Raw genomic sequence first — 19,707 nt, forward strand, 5'->3', positions numbered from 1 at the left:
GAAACTTAAACGAAACCTTTAGAATTTCCACGGAGGCAATTTCGCTTGGCGGTGCATTTCGCGTGTTACCGTGCGCAACCGTGCCACCGACGACTACGTCGCGGAACAATGGCAACGTTTAATGCTGTCTGCCCGGGCGCAATTTGCATTTCTCTAACGGGCTTCCCTCGCTGAGGGCGCGAGCGGGGCTGTTACTCCGCCGAAATCGCGTACGGTGCATCGGAAAGCCCGCCTAACGTTTGCGTAACGCTCCTTTGTGCGGCCCTTTGAGCCGATTTCCGGCCAAATTTCCCTATCCTAATCGGAAATTGCGTCGACTGGATGGTTACCTACAACCTTACCGAAAACTGGCCCGCTCGGAAATTGATCGGTCAATCGCGAGGTTGCTCTCGTTCCTTCCCCCGTTACCTACCCGTACCTTCGACCTCTGCCCTCGAACAATGAAATTCCCCTCGGCTCGATTCCGTGAAATTGAATAGAACGAAAAATTTCGTCCAGATGAATCGTGCGATCGGCGCACACCGACGACGCGGTGTTTCGAGAAACATCGAACGCTGGGAATTGGTAATTGGAACGTTCGTTCTTCGAGATTTCGACAATTCGAGTAGCCGTTGTTGTTCGATGCATCGATTTCAGGTGTACGCCGCGGAGAACGTTCACGACGGATCGAGAATTCAATGAATTTTTCCCGGATCGCGTTCGAAGTTGGAACTCGTGAGCGATACCTACCTATGCGCTACGGTGATTCGAGTAACGTCGAACCGCTAGAAATGGGAAGTTGCAAGTTGTCTTGTTCGTTGCACGTTTCGTAGACTGTTAACGCGTCGTTTTGAAACTGTGGGCAATTGCTTCGATTCGATGCTTCGATTTCGAGCGATCGCCGCGTCGAATCGCGCGTAAGGTCGACGACAGGATCGAAGATCGAATTAATTTTCGTGGATCGCGAGCGGAGTTTGAACTATAAGTGACACCTATGCAACGCGGCGTCTGTTCGGTAAACTCCGTCGATAAAGCCCGGTTGTCGTTCGCGATCACCGGTACTCCTCTCCGTCGCTCTCGCGCAAAAACGAGACACGCGGCGCGGAAAGTGTACCGTTCGATACGGTTTGTAACACGTCCGTATCGTTTACACGGCGTACGATTTTTCTCGTCGCTCGAACACGTTACGCAACGCGTCACACGCGTATCTACGCCCGGTCGAGATTTACGCTGCGCGGTCTCAATTATCGCCGATCTGCAATTACCGTCCGCGTGCTTCGAGACGATAGTGCCGATAATAAATCAACTCGCAACGTCTGGAACTCCTATCGTACGGTTATTACCTCGAACGATCGGTCGTATCGAGGATCGTTGACGGGAGACGGAAGAAAGGAGATGACGGGCGGGGCGTGTGAACGGAGAAAAAAAATAATAGCAACGCAAAACAATTGGTATTGTGGTTTATTGCATCGAACACAACGGAACGCCGCGGAGTACGCCGAGGAGGATGCTGGAGCTTAATTAGTGCGTGTCGGGGACCGAACCTCACGAGCTGTTCCATTTCTCTCTCGCATTTTTTTCAGAATTCGTTTGCCCGCGGTTGAATCTCAGCAGTCCCTGCCTTCCGTACGACCCTAGTAATGAGAGACAAAAAAAAAAAAAACACACACCCACGCGTACACACACAGTGGGACAGGAAGTTAGCTGCCGAACACCCTAGGCTAATCTCTCGTAACTGGAGTGGCTCATTTGCGGCGAGAGTCGCGAATGCTCATCGAGGAGAAAAGAGACTGAAAAAATAAGGGACAAGTGTAGAGCAATGCGCGTACGAGAGGAGGACAGGCGGAAAATGAGAGGGAAAGAACGAAAGCGGTGATAAAGCTGTAAAGAGGGTTGAGTTAAGGTAATTGGCACCGAGCCCTGTTTCCCGTGTTAGTTACTGCGAAACATTGCGCGTGAAGAGGATTTCCCAGTTTTTTTAATACCCTGGAAACGGACGGACCGCCCCTCCAAGTGCAACAAAGCCGTAGCGGGAACGTATTTACAAGTAAATCTACCGATTCCCATCGACGTGGAAAATCCCCCCGGCTTCGGGAAATGCCTTTATCCGGCGCGGCGTGCGCGTCGGTTTTTGAATATTGCTCGTTGAAAAAAAAAGAAAAAAAACAGGAAAAAAAAGAAGAAGAAGAAAGCAAAAAAAAAAAAACAAACATTCCATCCGAAACGACGCGCGTCGCGCGTTTAATGTACGATTCGAGCGTCGAAATGGAGAATACGAGAAACGCGGCGGTACAATGAAAGCCAACTTAGCCCCTGACGAACCGCAAACCCAGTTACGTCGGTGAACGAACGCCGCGACGTTGGTCGTCGGGGCAAACGGTTCGTTTCTTGAGAATATTTGGCAGTTAATTCACTCTCCGCGAGCACGGTTCCGGTGTTTCGAGCGCTCTTCAAGAAGCACGAGCCCGTGCGCGAGCGAGCATTTCCCTCGGGAGAGGGAAGCGGGAAACTCGAGCGTAAACAGAAAAAATTCTCCCGCGCGGAACCTTTGAGAAATAAAACGAAGTCGGACACGGCTGGCTCTTTGTCTGTGACTCAATTAACGTACCAGACCGTCGGTGGGGAACCTTTCAGCGAACCGGTGCCGAAAATTAATTAAAAAGGAAATCAACGACGCGTACGCGCGACAATTGGTCAAACGTATCGGGCAATGTCCACGAGAACGAAGAAGAAAAATATGTCTTAAATTTCTCTGCCAATTTTTCGCAAACACGAACACTACGTCGCGTCATCGCGGTTCTTCAACATTCCCCACGGAAGCAAATGATTTTCTAAAATTCCCTCCATTTCATTCGGAGCTGTGGAAACAATCGAACGTAAAGGTTAACCGTGCACGATATCGTCGAACGGAGCGTATCGCGGCGTCTGTGCAATTCGTTACGAAATATTTTCAATTTACCTTTCTCCCTCAAGAGTCTCGTGTTTTTACAATATCGAACGCGAAACGTACGTTTATTTGGAATTCGATCGTATACCACCTACACAGGTTCCACCGTCCCCGTACCAGAGCCTGTGTTTCGTAAACACGGGGATTTATTTTTAAACGGGCCAGTCTCCTCTCGCTGTTTACGAAACGAAACGTTCTCGTCCGATTCCCCGATAACGTTTTCGGATATTTCGCGTACACTGCGAGCCCTTCCGTTATTATGGAAATATTTGACGTCTCGAACGACGCGCTCGGATTCCTCCACGGTGCGGTGCATAAATCTTCGCGAAGGCGATTTCATTCGGATTCGACGAAGCCCGACGCAGCAATCCGATCTGCACACGCGCTCGACAATTCCCGCGGGAACTCACGTCCGCAAATCGCGACGAGATTTCCTTCGGTCTCTGTATTTTACCACCACGTACCTTTCAACGAACTCCTTCTACCGTCGGACAAGGAAATTATTAGAGATCCACGGGACAAGATTTCCCGAAAGAGATTCGCCAGGCGACGAACCAGCCAGCTAATGTAACCGTAACGCGACCACGCAATTTCGCTTTTTTCGCCAAAGATACCACACGTCTGCTCCGCTTAACTACGGGATGGTTTTTTTCATCGAGATAAATAAACAAAGTATCGTGAATGTGTATTTAATAGAATCGTATCTTTGATAAATATCCAACTTATCGATAAGCGATCCAGTGATCATTTCGAGCAGTAAGCTACACTGTAAAACCCGATACACGTTTTTCGACAATCGTCGCTACGAACGATGACCGAAAATTGCGTTATTTCTTGCGTATAAGTTTTTATAAAAATAGTTTGAAAAATTCTCAAGGAAGGAACCGTCAAAGTTCGAGTAACCGATCGTAGATATCCCACTTCCATTCGATCTTGTTCCTCGGTCGCGACCGTTTTTTATACCACCGGTTGATCGTCTCGGAAAAAATATTATCAGACATTTTCCTCACGTACCGCGTCGTACAGTCTTATCGCGACAAGAGAGTAAAGCGATTCGCGAAACATTGCCGAGGTATATCGTCCGCGAACAGTCGGCAGCGCGCTTTCTTTTTTTTATTTCGTCTCTTCTCTGTATTCCGAATTCGTCGACGTGCATTCACATTTTGTAAAACATTCCGGGCGACGGTTTAATATTCCTTCCGTTCTCCGTGGAAGAATATATCCGTAAATTGTGTAACAGGCGTGTTCGCTCTAATAGAGTTCGAATACACGAGACGGTAAAACTCGCGCGTAAAAAAAAGAAGGAGGAGAAAGAAGAAGAGGAAGAAGAAGAAAAAATAGCAAAAAGAACGCTCGACCGAAGGGTTCGGTTTAAGAGAGTTTTCGCGAGGAGAAAGAATCTCGGGGCAAAATTGTTCACCGTGAACAAAGAACGGGGGAAGCGAGATCTGCCTCGTATCGCTACAAAGAGAACAAAAACCTTCGAAAGGATGGGGCGGCGAGGTGGGTGACGTATCGTGGATATTCGAAACAAGAAGATGGAAGATGAAACGGATCCTCTCCAGGGAGGACACTGTTGAGAAACGGTATAGTTCGTTCGAGTGTCTATGGCAAGAACCATCGACCGAAACTCGATTCTTCGAGATGCCCTCGAACAATACGAAGATGTCGAATATTGAAATTCGTCGAGCGTCATCGTCGCGAGTACACGTCCACGCGTCGGACACCGTTTTTGAACATCCGCGAGCTACGGGAATACGACGAAACGAAAGTAGTCGTACATACGAACGTACATTGTAACGATCGCGTACGTTAACTCGTGATCGCGATCAAGTTATCCGATCGTCGCGTATCGAGACGACGAAACCGATTAGTCGCCAGTTCGTTCCGACACGGTCGGGTAAATCTTCTTACCGAGATAAATCTCGACGAGGCATTACGAAAATGGGGGTGTAGTCGAACTTCTTAACAAAGAGTTCCACGGGCAGGGAGTCTACGGCGGTATCAAGGTTTAACGAATCTTTTTAAATTCACGGCGCGCGTTCCCTAACCACTTGGTCTCTCGCAGTTTTCTTCAGTTTTCCTTCCTCTTGCTCTTTACCCACACCACCGAGTTCCTTCCACTCTCGTAGCCCGAGCCTGTATCGGCGTATCAGCGCGGGGCAGAGCCCTAAGGCGAGAGTAAACCCGATTAGACGGTACACTAAATCTCATTCAACCAGCCTTCATTGTTAAGTGCCTCCACCGTCTTTCGTTCCTCGTAAAAAGCGTTCCAGCAACGCCCTGAATTACCAAGCGACGACGCTCCGTCTCGCGGAAATGTCCTTGTATTTTTGCCTGTTCGAGGAATCTTTTATGCACCCGCGTCTACCTAGCTGCGGAACAATCGATGCACGGGAACAATCGCGCGCTTAACGACTTTACAATTAATCTACAATTCTCGCGAAAGCGAGGGGTCCACGACCTGGAATATAACAAACGACGATGGCCGAACAAAAATTAATTAAACCGATAAATAGGAGCAGTTCTTTATCGAGCCACGGTCCCGACCGAGCGACCGTACCGGACCGACGAAGACCGGGCACTGCTTCAATTTTAGCGAAAACCTGCGCAACACTGCGATTCTTCTCGCTCGAAGTCCAAAAGATCTCGAACGCAGTTGCATTTACAACAATTGGAGCGAACTTTTTCCACGGACCGACGCGACCGGAGAATTACACGTCCCGAGTTTGGTATCTCCTTTCTAGATCTTGCACTTTGAGATTCGGTGACTCGTTTCTAACGGTGAAACATCGTTTACTGTATAAAGAAAAGGTTGCGGAAGAATTTGGAGATCCTGATGAGATTTTTGGACACGATGGAACAAATTTTAGAAACACTCTGTCGTGGAGAATTCGACGCTGGATAATTCGTCGCATAGACGCGACACTGAATGAAAAAAAAATTCAAAAAAATACGAACGTAATTTCTCCGCGAATTTCAGTGACACAGGGGAACAACTATTAACGCGTAAAGGGCGTTACAAGGGACATTCCGCGAGTTGGTAAATATTTTCACTGGCGTTAGCACAGCGCCGACTAATCGCTAGTACTTAACGAGGAACGTTGCAACCTTGATGCACCGGTCAGTTGCATCCATCGCGTCATTAAACCGCAACGCCCTTAACAACGAGGAGATACAGCGAGCGCGTTGTAACCACCTAACCGGATGGTAAGAACTCGAATCGTATGCATCACTGTCGCGTAAATTGCTTTTCCTCCCCCGCGTCGTAGTCTTTCGTTTCCGCCATTGCGGACGGTTCCTACGGGTTTGATCGTTTCCACGTAACTCGTGCCAATACCATCGAAGAACGATTCCTTTCGTTGGAAATATATATTTTCGACGGGTTTATATTGACGAGATATCTCTTTACGTAAAATACGACAAATAATCCACAGAAGGCGATCAAATCGCGGTCAATATTTCCCTGTTGTTGTTTCTTTTCATCTTTTTTCATCAATTTCACCGACAAGGCGTCGCAACAGAGACGCAACCTGCTGTAATTATTTTAAAATCGAACCGTTAACGTTTACCAAACTTAGATCGGATAAATGCATCGAAACAGTTGAATTTATTTACTTCGCTTGGAAAAACTCGTCGATCACAGCGGATTACGTCCCCCTCGAAACCGTTCGATTCTTATTCGAAGCATTTTTTTTCGTACAGCGAGTAGTTTACGAGTAATTTGCAATTATAGATAAAAATCGAATACTCTGTACATCGAGTACAACGATACAAACGCATGCGACACGTTTAATACCCCACGAACACCGTTAAATAAAACACAGAGTTAACATGCGCTACTTAAAGTTGCTAATACGTCGAGTACCGGTGACCAACTCTTAGAACTTGTATTGTACTTTCTTGGAACGCTTGTCACGAGTAAACGTTGCTACCCGTGAATAATTTCATTACTTTTGTATATTTTTTCATACGTAAGTTCTCAAAGTCACCTTTAACTATTCTGCGCACAACCATGCAATTTTGTTTCCGTTGTTAACTATCACGTGTCGATACAAATCCAACGACTTCAAAAATTAAAATTTTTTTTTTATTACATATCTATACAAATCATGGAGTTGTCTGTAAAAAAAAAGTAGAAGATTACTCTGAAAACTTGTATAAAAAAATCAAATCACCTCGAAGCTGCTACGAAATCGTATCGTTCACCATTGGAAAAATTTTGATTCGACATTTGGTTGTGAGAAAAATTGAGTTTGTCTACGTAGGTGACTTTATAGTTGTACAATTTGATCGCGAAACGTCTTTGGCGAGCGTTCAACACGAGTGGCACTCGACGCGTTGAAAATGATAAGTCGTTGTTCAAATTGTGACGGGAAGACGACAGACGTAAAACCGAAGCAAGAGGTACGTACAACGATATAATTAAAGCGCACAATGTCAGAAAAGAGGAAAGAACAAAGCGACGTGCTTAAAGCGAAAGCAAAGCAATGTCGGCAAACGTAAGCTGTGAATGCTCACCTGGTCGCCGTCGTGTCCTTGCCAGCTGTCGTGACTCTGCAACAGAGGAATACAATATGAGAATAAACTACGAACATACGACGCGGAGCCATATGAAAGTAAGTATTGAAAAATTCATCCGAGAAATTAGTCTCGGCCTCCTTTTCTTTAAAAACGAACCAGGATTTCTCGTTTTTCATACCGAGGTTAGGTACACTTCAATTTGTACTTATGCTTTTTGATCTCGTGGAACGCATCCACACCGGTCGAAAGTTTACCACGAGATTTACGAACTTTCGAGAAAAATCATTTCCACGTATACACTTTGTATACTCGTCGAGTAACAATTGTGATCGTGGACCCTTAAACAGTACTTTGGAGTACAAAGAACAAAAGATTATTTACAACGAATCCAAGTTCGATACATTACCCACGATTTTTTTGTCGAAATAATAATGAACGTATAGTAGACATTTCAATATTCCAGCGACCTTATCGAGCAACCTGCTCGTAAGCTAAATCTCCAATCTTCTAATGGTAGACCGATATCTCTTTTTAGTATACGTTGCGTTCCGATTCGTGGTCAGCTCATTCGTTCCCATCTATCCGAGTCGAATTTCATCGTATATCGAGTAATGTGTGCTCGTTTATTATCGGTAAATGAATATCGACGAATCGGTCCACAACCGGATGCACTTTTCGTCAAAAATTTCGCACGCTCGCGCCAAACGCCCCGAAACATATTTTATTTGCAGTAGGACGAAGAACTGACAGCGGAACCCACCTGTGAACCGACCACATCGTCGTCCAATTTTCCACTCTGCTATCCCCCGTCTCTGTAACGTCGAGATTTATACCGCGAAATTTGCTCTATGACCATCCGCGTGATTGTGCCTACGAAAAACCGTGAAAAATGGAACGCGGTTGTCGTCAACGAGTAAATTTCGATCGAGGGTCGTGCAATTGTTGTCTCGTGAAAATAAATCGGCGCTGTCAAAATAAATTCAAACGTTCCGATCAGTTAGACACGGTTTATTTAACAGCGCGATAATTGTTCACGGGGCGAACGATAACGAAATACTGTACTGTTCGTCCGCGAGAAAAAGACTGACGAGTGTTTACACTCTCCACTCTGGTCTACTAGGTCCCCTATCCTAGGTAGAAATGAATTTGGAGCAGTGTATCGCGTCGTGTGTACTGTTCGTCCGCGAGAAAAAGACTGACGAGTGTTTAGACCCCCCACTCTGGTCTACTAGGTCCCCTACCCTAGGTAGAAATGAATTTGGAGCAGTGTACCACGATGTATGTACTGTTCGTACACGAGAAGAAGGCTGACGAGTGTTTACATCCTCGCTCCACGATTTACTAGTTCCCCTACCATCTCACGCGTTGTTGCTGTTAGCAGTACCAACTGCTACCGTACCTAAATTCGAAAGTTACATCCGTACACGATTTGTATTCTTTGCAAACTGTAATTTCATTTACGATCATTTTGGCCATAAAATCTCCCCGATCTCGTTTCTATCGCGACTTACGGACCACCGTGTACATATCCGTCGTCGAAAAAACGGCTAGAACGTAACCGAACGCCCAACATTCCGCTACAATACGTTAATAACGCACCAAAGAAACTTATTACCAGTATGAAAGATCACCGCGAGGCTGTAAACAGATTTAACGCTCTGTTACTCGAATTATCCGCGCGATAGCGGGCCACTCCTCTTTTTCAGATAAACGCACGACTTCGCCGGAAGGTCGTAACTCCGTTACGGTTCATTAAATCGGTGTAAATAATATCGGGAACTGTATAGACAACCGTTTTATCGGACGCGGAGGTAGACCAATGTCGGAAGTATAGGCGGCGGTCGCCGGGTTAATGTTCAACCGCCTTGTTAGATTTATGGCGGCAATATAGGTGTCACGGAGCACGTTGCGCTTCGCACCCCCGTCCTGCGAGCCGATTCCACGTAACATTCGTCACAACGCCTATTCAATATCCGCGGGAACGCAGAGCGTCCTTCTTCGTTCCACCCGCGACGCTTCGTTCGTTACGAATTTTTCATCCGGTGCGGACGTAATCTCGATCGCGATCGTTCGTCTTTATTCGAACCGCGCGCCGAAGGATTTTTTACGACCAACGCCTCGATTTCAATTTTCGAATAAATTCGCCACGTTCCGACGAAAGGGATCGGGCAACGTTATTTATCGACGCTTTCCGAAAGTCCACCCACCACTCGATAAATCTACCGGCACCGAAAAAATCGAACGACATTCAAAACCGTACTTGTTCTTCGCTTCAAAGTTATCTCGGAAACGTTCACCGTCTCGTGGTACAACACGTGCCTGGAGAAATTTCACATTATGCGATTTTAAGTAAGAATTTCACATTATTCTCGCGTTATTAATTTCGTTCGCTTCAAACCCAATTCGGTTCGAAAAATTTCATCGTTGAGATTGTCACCGTTGCACTTGGAACAAAGACACACATGGTTGGTATGTTTTTATACGTGTCAATTAAAATTTTCTCAAACTTGGTTCGTGCGTGAGTAATTCAATATTTCGTATCTTGTGGGTTACTTTATCGAAGTTCCCAAAGGCAAAAATGTTCAAGCATTTATGATTTCTTACGATCTGGATTATTCAACGAAAACCGTGTTTTTTTCTACAAGACTGTGTTATCGATATTGTTGAAAAAAAGATGCTAAAAATTGTACGTAGAAACTCCTTTAATTTTGCGTTTCGACGATTCGCGCGAATTTACCTATCCCGTCCCGTCGATTTCCATCGCGAAGGAAACACAGAGAGTCGGTAGAGCGCATTACGCGCGAGTCTCGGATAACGTATCGCGTCTTAACGTGGAGGGTGTAGCACGATACAGATACGACGAGGAAATTATTCCCATGATGAGGGTCGATACCTCTCGACCAGTTACTATCAAAATCCCATTACGAGACGGAAGCTGTGCCTGGAGCGAATTCGATGCCGCAGTCGGATAATACCGATATCAATTTCACATCGCCGGGGAAAAACAGACGTCGCATAAACTCGTCCGTGTCTTTCCCAGATATCGTGTTCGGAGTATAGGCGAACCTGGTGGATAAGAACGATCGTGTCCGTACCTTTGTTAACCTGTTCTATTTATTTCTATACGATACGGAACATTTCGAACACTCTCGACTCTGTAATATAGTTAACTCTTTCGCTACGACGATTTTCATTCTAAGATAATACACGGTAAATGGTCGTTAGCGTTTAGGTTTGCGTGTTACGCTTAAAGAACTTTTTTCGCGATGATTTCTAACCAAAAGAACTTTTCTTCGAAGCAAGATACTTATTGTATAATTTCTTGGTAAACTTGTTTGGACAAAAATTGCAAATACGGAGTAAACGTACCGAGGATCGTAGAGAACTATAGTAGCTTGTACGTAAGTATGTAAGCGGTCGAGAGCAACTATAATCGCCCTTGGTGGCGAAAGCGTTAACTCGTTTCGCGTCGTAACGAAACCCGGACACCACGATGGAAACATTCGCGCGGTGGTCGTTCGAGTTCATCGAGCCGTGTTACATCGCCACCGTGTTTTCGGAGTGCCGTGTTACACGAGATTCGAGTGCACCGTGCTCGGTACACGTTACACCTTCGTCGGTACGGGAACCGGCGGGTTTCCAAACGAAAGGAAAGACGCGAAATTGAATTCATTTCGCGAAACAATCGAGATCGCGATTCCACTTTTCAACGATACTCTCTATTCTTCTTCGCCCGGTTCGACCGAGCGCGGTGGAAATCATTTCGAATTGCGAAAACCGAACGAAGCGGGAACAAAAGAGAGAGAAAAAATCACCGTGCCGATCTCGGAGCCGACAAAGAGAGATTCCATCGTTTAATGAGGTTAAACATCGCGTAAAAGTCGAGCAAAAAGTCAAAGTGCAGTTAGACGAAGCCGAGGTATGAGGAAAAAAAAATGAGAGAGAAAAATGAAACGAGGTATTATTGCTCGCAGGAGTTGCAGCCAGGAACGTTTAACGAAACATCGGGTTTTCGTTCCATCCGGATGGTCCGCGTAAATTTTCATAACCGTTTCTCCGCTGATTTGCCAAAGTGACGTTTACGTTTCCGCTACGCTCGCGATACTCGCGCTTCGTAGGAAACTTACGCGAAACGAACGTAAAACGATGCGGGTTACGTGTTGAAAATTCGCGAAATTATCTTTACCGGATGGAGGTTAACTCGTTCGATAAACACCAGCGCGAAAGTAACCTGGAAAATAAGGGAGCGAACGTCGACCTCCAAGGGTCTCCACGAATATGTTTTTAATCATTGTACTTTCAACGGACGGATTTACAAAGGCGACCCTTCCCTCACCCTGATAAACTTAATTGCAAAGTTGCCGGCCGAGCAAATTGGTACATTCGTAACTTTCGACGGCCACGGGGATGATACCTAAACCAACAACACTCGGAAACTTTTCTCGTTTGCGATCAACTTTATCCGCGTAGTACTTTACTTTAATTGCAAGGATCTTATTTACATTGTGCTTTATTCGTGTCCGCGTGGCCCGTGGGCGCCGAATTTTATCGTTCACCCCGGTGAATTTACTCCCGATCGAATCACGCTCCCTTACCCCGTCCCCCATCCCCACCTCGACGACCGATTCCACGGATTTTATTTCTTTCTCAGACGACGAAAAGGTGTCGGAAAAATTCTTCGATTCGAAGCGGTAAAATTGCGAGGATTCGACGACTTCTCGGGGCGCTGGGTAGAAGAGAGAGAGAGAGAGAGAGAGAGGAAAAAAAGGAACTAGACGGGACGTGGATTTCATTTTTCATTATCGAAGGTACGACTTCTCTTCTTCTTTATGACGCGTATAACGGTTCCAAGTGGGGGGTAACGGATACGGAGCGTCATCGTTGAAAGTTATAAAAAAAAGCACTTACCTCCTAACGACGTGCCTTTTTACATTTTATTCGCGACCCTTCGCGTCTCTCGCGTCATCGTTCGATTTTTCTTTTTTATTATTTTCTCTTTTTTTTTTTCTAAATTCGAAACTCACGGTCTCGCACGTGTACCAAGTATTAAACGTACACCATCCCCTCCATTCGTAACGAACGTTGTCCGCGCTCGGTTTCTCGGTGCGAGGAAGTTCGAAAAATACGAGATAATTCCTCCGGTGATATATCGCGAGTTACAGGATGTTATAATGGAGAAATCACATTACGCGGAAGGTCATTCCCTTTCGGGAAAAATCGAGGAGATTTATCGGTGATAAAAGGAACGATGACTATGCCCGGAGGACCGAATAAGCGAAGCACGCCGGGGAAAGGGATGAAATTCACTAAGGGATGGGAGAGGATATGCGTTTCCCAAGGTAGTTGAACTTACGAGGCACTCCGCTAAGTTCTAAGACCACAATTTAACGGCTAAGGGGATTAGATCGACGACGTACGAGCCACCAAAGGGCTAGCGTATTAAATCGACCGAACGGAGGGTTGTTTCTATTACTATTCGCAACAACCAACCCCCGTAAACGCTCGAAACTTTCAACGTATCAAATTTTTTTACCATACGAATCACCTCTGCGAACCTTCTCGCACGATCTTACGACATTTAATTTACGCGACGCGAAAACGCTGCGTGTCACCCGCGCGCGACTATCGTTCCGCGTAACAATCCCCGAAAACTTGGAAATTCCTACGGCGTTCGCGTCCTTTTACACGCGTGAACCAATTCGACCTTTTTTTACGCGTTTATCTTCGAAAACGAGGGAAACAAGGCCGAACGATGTATCTCGCTCCGCTGGTCCACGTGTCGTCTTTTCGGTCGTCAGTTTCTCTTTTGTTTCTCTTAAGAGATAACGACACGCGCGTGTGTGTATAAGATAAAGAATAGAGAGTGTGTGCGTGTGACTTTGCAAAGTGAGACGGAACCGTCACTCGACCAGTCTTTCAGAGTCGGTACGATCTTTCAACGTAGGTTCTCCTTGAATGAGAAAATTATTTTCCATTTTGTTCGTAAAGTGCAGGTAGCGCGTATTTAATAATTTTAGCGCTCGTTACGTCGCGTCGATGGCGCGTTATGCATTTTCCGTCAGTTTCCCGGTAATATTTGCGATCCCGGTTCCTAACCCGTCAACTTATGCGGCGACGTTATAATTTCGAAGACGCTTCGGGTCTCGCGGCGCATCGAGCTTACATCGCGGTATAAATTTCGCCGCAGCATTAAATATCATCCAGCCACGAAGCCCGGGGACAAAGTTGCCGACTTGATCCGAGACCGTTTCATCCCCGTGGATGTGCCCTACACCGGTCGTAACAAATAAGGAGTTCGTGTAGAAGGATCTGTTAGCATCCGGGAATTCTGCCTTATCTCGTAAAGCCAGTCTTACACGGAATCCCGTGGAAGCTCGACTATTCTCGGCCGTCTTACGACTCCCGAGATATTAAAAGGAAAGATTCGCTCGTGTCGCCGAAAATTTTCGCGCCACACCGAGCGTTCGTGCTCGCTTCCTTCGATCGATACGGTAACTGGTCGTATACCGGCGATAATTTCCACCATTATTTACGAACCGGCCCACGCACGAGAGGAACGCGATTTCTTCGTCGTCCTCTAAGAGAGAACTCGTAAAAAAATTACCATAAAAATCCTTCCGTGCCGCACCGGCTAGCTTCTCTCGACACGGAATTCGTTTTCCTCGAGAAAAACACGCCGAGTGTACGGCCGGCTAATATTTCCGCGCGAAGAGAATTACGTACAGGGTGTTTCCGCGAGGTTTCCTCCAATGTTAGAAGTACTCGAAAACAATCGAAACACTCGTAACCGCGTTAACAAGCGTATTTCCAAAGAGTCGCCACTTGTTGGTCGTCGACGGAGTCTTGAAACTCTCCGATTGTACCGTTCGTTCGCGAGAAAAAGGCCAACGAGAGTCTAGGTTCGTTCTTCGGTCTACTGGCTCGCGATTGCTGCTTACTTCCCCACCACCGTTGGTTGAGTTAGTACGAGTCAGAGCAAGGACGAGGACACTCGTTACCCTTCTTCTCGCGGACGGACAGTACCGATATTGTACACCGTAGCGCAAGCCTAACGACAATCGGTAAGGGGCCATAGAAAGCTTTAATATTTTTAATAAAAGAGCTTCAACGTTACATACACGAGTGTCGCGCAACTGCGTAGAAATAGCGAAAAAATAGCCACACTGTCGCGACAGCTAGGTGAAATCCTAGCTTAAGGAATCCCCAATGTTCGACACCGCTGCACACGGGGCGATCATTGGCGAACTCGAGCAGCGGGTAAACGGAACGACCAATGGTGAAAGCGCGCGACTCGGCGCCGCGAAGCGTGCACACGCCCACTGTACCGATTCTAAAAGTGTCCCGTCTGTAAAGGTGGATCAGGGGGAACGCTTTGTCGCAAAGTTACGGCCACTCGAGCGCGCACACGTCGAGAGCGATGCGTTTCGAACGGAGTCCTTCGGCAATTATCGTCGCCAGTTATTGTCACGTTAACCGATACCCGTCTATAATTATTTACGTCGCGGTATCGGCGACTCGGCGGCGTTCGAACGTGTCCACCGGACCTCGAAAGCCGGCAACTTGGCGAACAAAAGCGCATCGCGGACGATTCGAGAGCGAAACGCGGGACGGTTTCTCGTGAATCGGTACAATGTACCGCTCGAGGAATCGATCGGGACCGTTTATAGACACGTTACGGTTCTTTTGTCGGCCGCGCACCGTGGTCCACGGCCTTATTTATAGTCGCGCGATCGCCAATGGAGACAAAGGGACAGGAGAGCTCGTTCGGTACGGGGCAACTCCGATTGTCTCGCGCCGCTCGTTGAAATTCCCGCAATTCGCGGCCGATCCGCGATTCAAAAATCGCAGCGTGTACCTCCGAACGAGGCTGGAACCCGAGTCGCGTACATTTCAGTTTGGTTAAACGCCAGCCAACGGTGCGACTACACGGCTGGACGAGGAAGAGGACGCTCGTAAAGCAATTAAAACGACCGAACTTGCCACAGAGCCGCGACAACGAACCGTTATAACCGCTGCTACGGCCCGGATAGCTGGTTGTCGCGTTCTGGGGGAATTTGGCAGAAAAAAATACGAATTTCTGCTCGCCCGTACGACGATAGGGCTCGTCGGGTGGGGGTGGTACGGGCGATTCAACGCGAAGGGAAACTGGCAAGAAACGAGCGGCACGATGCGTCCACCGTTAACACGAGAATTCCCGAGATCTCGTAAATCCAGTTTTACAAGGACTTTCGCGAAGTTTCCGCCCTGGTCTCCCGGTCGAGGATCTCGCGGAACGATCCTCGGTGCGGAACGACGATACCGAACCCTCTTAATTACGAACACGCGTCCGCCGGCAATAATTAATAGAGCTGGCTGCCGCGCAAACACTCGATTGTTCCACGAGCTTCCGAAACCGCTACGCCCCGACGCGTCCCACCACCGAATTATTAACGACCTCGTCTCGTCCCGATCTCTTTTCTTGCGCTTTTGCTTCTTAATTATACAAGTCGCCGAGCTGACGAAACCTTCGGCTACCTGTCCCTTTTCACGTCGTTGTTTACGCGAACCGAGGACCCGTTCTACGACAAACTTCAATTAGGGTGTCACCGATTACGATCGGTATCGAGCCCAATATATCTAATTACATTTTAAAATTATACAACGTTGTCTCTTACGGTTTATCATGTCCCTGAAATTTAGCTCACTTTACGTTAGTTATTTGTTTTCTCCCCAACGTCATCTTGTACGTTCAGCCTTATTTTGTACCTTTTCTTCCATTTTCCTTCGTTACTTCTTTTTTTTCAATTTATCACATTTTTATTACAGCGTCTTCTGGGTTGGGTAACTTTGCACGGAATGCAAACTTGATTCTACTTTATTTTCCGCGCTCGATACTGTGACATTAATTTTCTTCTTCGTAACGTACACGATGGTAAGTTTAATAAATACAAATGCTCGTTGTACCGTAGAGAAGATTTTACCTTCACGGAGGATTGAACCGAAAAAACAATCGAAAGTTTTCCGTACTCGTCTTTCGGGGTACGGGAGGATTCGTTTCGATGAAAAAGCCATTGGGCGAACGGCCGAACGTCGGGTCGGAATTATGCTCCTGCCGATGAATTATATGTCCATTTCCGTTCGGCCGGGAGAAATAATCCGTTGCTGACTCGACGAAAACGGGCCACCGTCGTTTTCGAGCTGGTCGCGACGAATACGCCGGTCCCTTTCGTACCGTTATCGTATATCGGTCCGCGCGAAACGAACAAAATTCTCCACCGCGCGCCAAACGTCGAACGCACCATCCTCGTTCAAACGCGTTTAGAGAGTTATTTATCTCTCGGCCGGGTGAATTTTTTATCGTTCTCATTAACGTCGTCCCTCTCCTATCGGGCCCGGTTCTGAAATATCGACGTAAAAATCGAAGATTCGCGCGAGACTCGAATCCTTTTCTCGGTCCTCCGAGCCAAAGAGAAACGCGCGATGGGCACGGCTCGAACGAAGTTACGTGTATTTTTTTTTTCCTCCTCTGCTTCTTTTTTTCTTTCACTTCGTTACCTTCGTATCCATATAATTTTATCACCGTACACCCCACCGTTTCGCTCTTCCATTTTTACGCGCGCGGTTTTTATTCCTTCTTCGTAGCTACGTGCCCGGTTTTCTCTTCTCTTCCTTTTTACTTTTCTATTTTTCTTTTTTTTTTCTTCTTTTTTTTCTCCTTTCGCCCCCTTTTTCATTTTCGATTTGCGAGCGCCACGAAACATTGTTCGAGAGCTCTATCTCGCGGAGTTTTACGACGTTATTCGGCGCAACGAACGCGCACCCGTCGTTGCAGGAAGAACGAATGGAAAGAACGGGGGGCGCGCGCGCACCCCGGTAAACAATGGGGGGAAAAAAACACGCGGGCACAGAGAGGAAGAGCGGAGAAAGAACGACAACGAAAACAGATCCATTCATCGGGATCGAGATACACGGGGAATAATTCCGAATGGACTGCCTTGCGGCGTTCAACGGCCGGATGCGCGATTTTCCCGGGAGCTTTTCGATTAAAGGGAAACGGCTAACGATGGACATTGTTTGGACGCGCGCGGTGCAGCTGGTAAACCGAAAATACAATTCACCTGTTCGTTTCGGACCACGGCTCCTGGATAATCTTGTAATTATCATCGATTTCGCGCAACGTACACCCATTGCGAAGATAAATGCTACAATTACCGTACATCTTTCCTCGGTGCGCTTCGAACGATGGAATACATTACAATATCGAAAGGTGGGGAATTTTACGAGGTACAAACAATATAGTTCACCTTTTCGTAAAACATTCTTTAGGTATTATTCTTTACAATGGAACGTTACGCTTAATACGAGGCTACAATGTTACAATAGAGGACAGAGGATTTCGTCGAGAGCAGTATCTTCGATGAGTTTACAATAATAGGAGAAACTATTCCAGGTATTATTTCTTGCCTGTGCTGTAATATAAAAAGACAGAAAATTTCACGACGTATCTACGGTACCTTTTATCGGTGATAAATTATTTTACATTCAAAGCTTCCAAGTACCAATGATCGGGTACGAACGATATTTTTCCCCTTTTGAGGGAGAATAATTCTCGAGAGCGATGCGACCAGAGAACTCGGAAAGTATCGTTGATTTTATTCCCGCTCGCGCGAAAAATCCACGATTCGCGGGACATCGTACGACTTCCGTAGACTCGAGAAGACATCGAGACGAATTTCGTTCTTTCGAGCGGAATATTCCCCGCTCGGCGGACCTCGTAATCTGTTTTTACGAGGAAGTTCGGTCGTAAGGTTGTTCGATACTTGGAGCAACGATTCGCGAATCGGGGAAAGAGTTTCGCCTGTTTGTAACGTAACGCTTATCCTCGAGAATATTTTTTCTTCGTCCGCGTGCGTTCCGTTGGTACCCGGACACGCGGTATTTTACGAAGAACGCGGTCGAAGCGCGCGGCGTTCCCTCTTCGGAGAAAAATATAAAGCTCGTTTCGGATTCCCGCGAGGAAATTACACGGGAAATATGGGAACGTTCTCGCGGTAACGCGCCACCGTTGCCCCGACATTCCGAATTTCAACGCGGAGAACAAGTAACGGCCCAGTTAGCGGAAACGCGGCAAAAGTTACGCGCCGTGTACAATTTCGCGCGGTGTGAATCACTCGATGGAAATTATAAGGTCGATCGCGAGCCAATAGCGCACGAACGATATCGAAATCGGAATGGGAAAACAGCCGGTGGAAAATAATACGGTGAACCGCGGCGAAATTTTCGCCTTTCGATCGTGACGTTTCCATTTTACGCGAAAAATCATTACGATCGCGATTTCGAACCGGGAAAAGGGAAATAGAGATACACTCGACCCCTCTTATAGCACGGTACTTGGAAAATACGGTTCCGCTGGAACACAGAACGAATTAACCGTGTTGCAAAAAGGTGGAGCGTAGTTTCGTGCGCGATAACTATCGGAGAAATACTTTCGACACTGGTTGCACACTCGAAACAAAAATTTTCCGTTAACATCGCCGCCTACGCAAATCCTGAAGCACCTAACCTAGATTCTCCTGCAAATATAGAACGCATCCACCAATTTGTATCGACTCTAGATTTTCCTCGACGCTGCGCCATCCGCATCGATTCACCGTTAATAATTTTTCAACGGGCAACGTTTTTCGATGAAAATCTAACTTCCGTGTGTTCTGCCATCGATGCGCCACGGTAATCCGGATTACACGGAATCTTCGGGATATTTCTAAACAATTATCAGCTTCGAGTTACATTCGTTTTATTTATCGAGCCCCGGCTTACGCGCGACGAAGCGTCGATATCACCGGATACGAAAACGTTAACACGATTTCGGTGGAATACCGTACGAATTAACCGTGTCACGGTTATAAAGCGTCAATGTGGTCACGTGGAACGGGATCCCCATAACGCTGTACATTCTCCGTATAATCGCAGTACATTCGATGCGATTGATCAATTATGCTCCAAAGTTTATTCCCCTCGCTACACAATTGACTCCTTTTCAAACTTACCTAGCCTGCGATGCTCGTATTTAAATTCCTTAAAAGTCGTAATCTTCTCTCCTAATACAATTCCGCGTATTGTACAAATTATTACCAAGCTTTATTACCCGTTTCGGGTACACTTGCTTATGTATATCTGTTATGTATATTCATACTCTGTAAACCGGTGCTAATAATCTCGTAGGGGGTTGCAGGGTATTGAATAAAGAAAAATAAAAAAAAAAAAAAGAAACCCCGAGC

At 46.6% G+C, this 19,707-nt stretch overlaps 1 protein-coding gene across 18 annotated transcripts in view; it reads right to left on the minus strand.

The window, feature by feature from the left end:
* LOC143144991 (disks large 1 tumor suppressor protein-like) overlaps nt 1-19,707 on the minus strand; it is a 796,996-nt gene that overhangs the window by 214,204 nt on the left and 563,085 nt on the right. For all 18 annotated transcript variants that reach the window (XM_076307933.1, XM_076307928.1, XM_076307927.1 and 15 more), the window contains one exon: nt 7,448-7,483. In XM_076307933.1, coding sequence (XP_076164048.1) covers nt 7,448-7,483 — 36 coding nt within the window. The remainder of the gene's footprint in view (nt 1-7,447; nt 7,484-19,707) is intronic.

This window comes from Ptiloglossa arizonensis, chromosome 3 (genome assembly GCF_051014685.1).
Source record: "Ptiloglossa arizonensis isolate GNS036 chromosome 3, iyPtiAriz1_principal, whole genome shotgun sequence".
Lineage (NCBI taxonomy): Eukaryota > Metazoa > Arthropoda > Insecta > Hymenoptera > Colletidae > Ptiloglossa > Ptiloglossa arizonensis.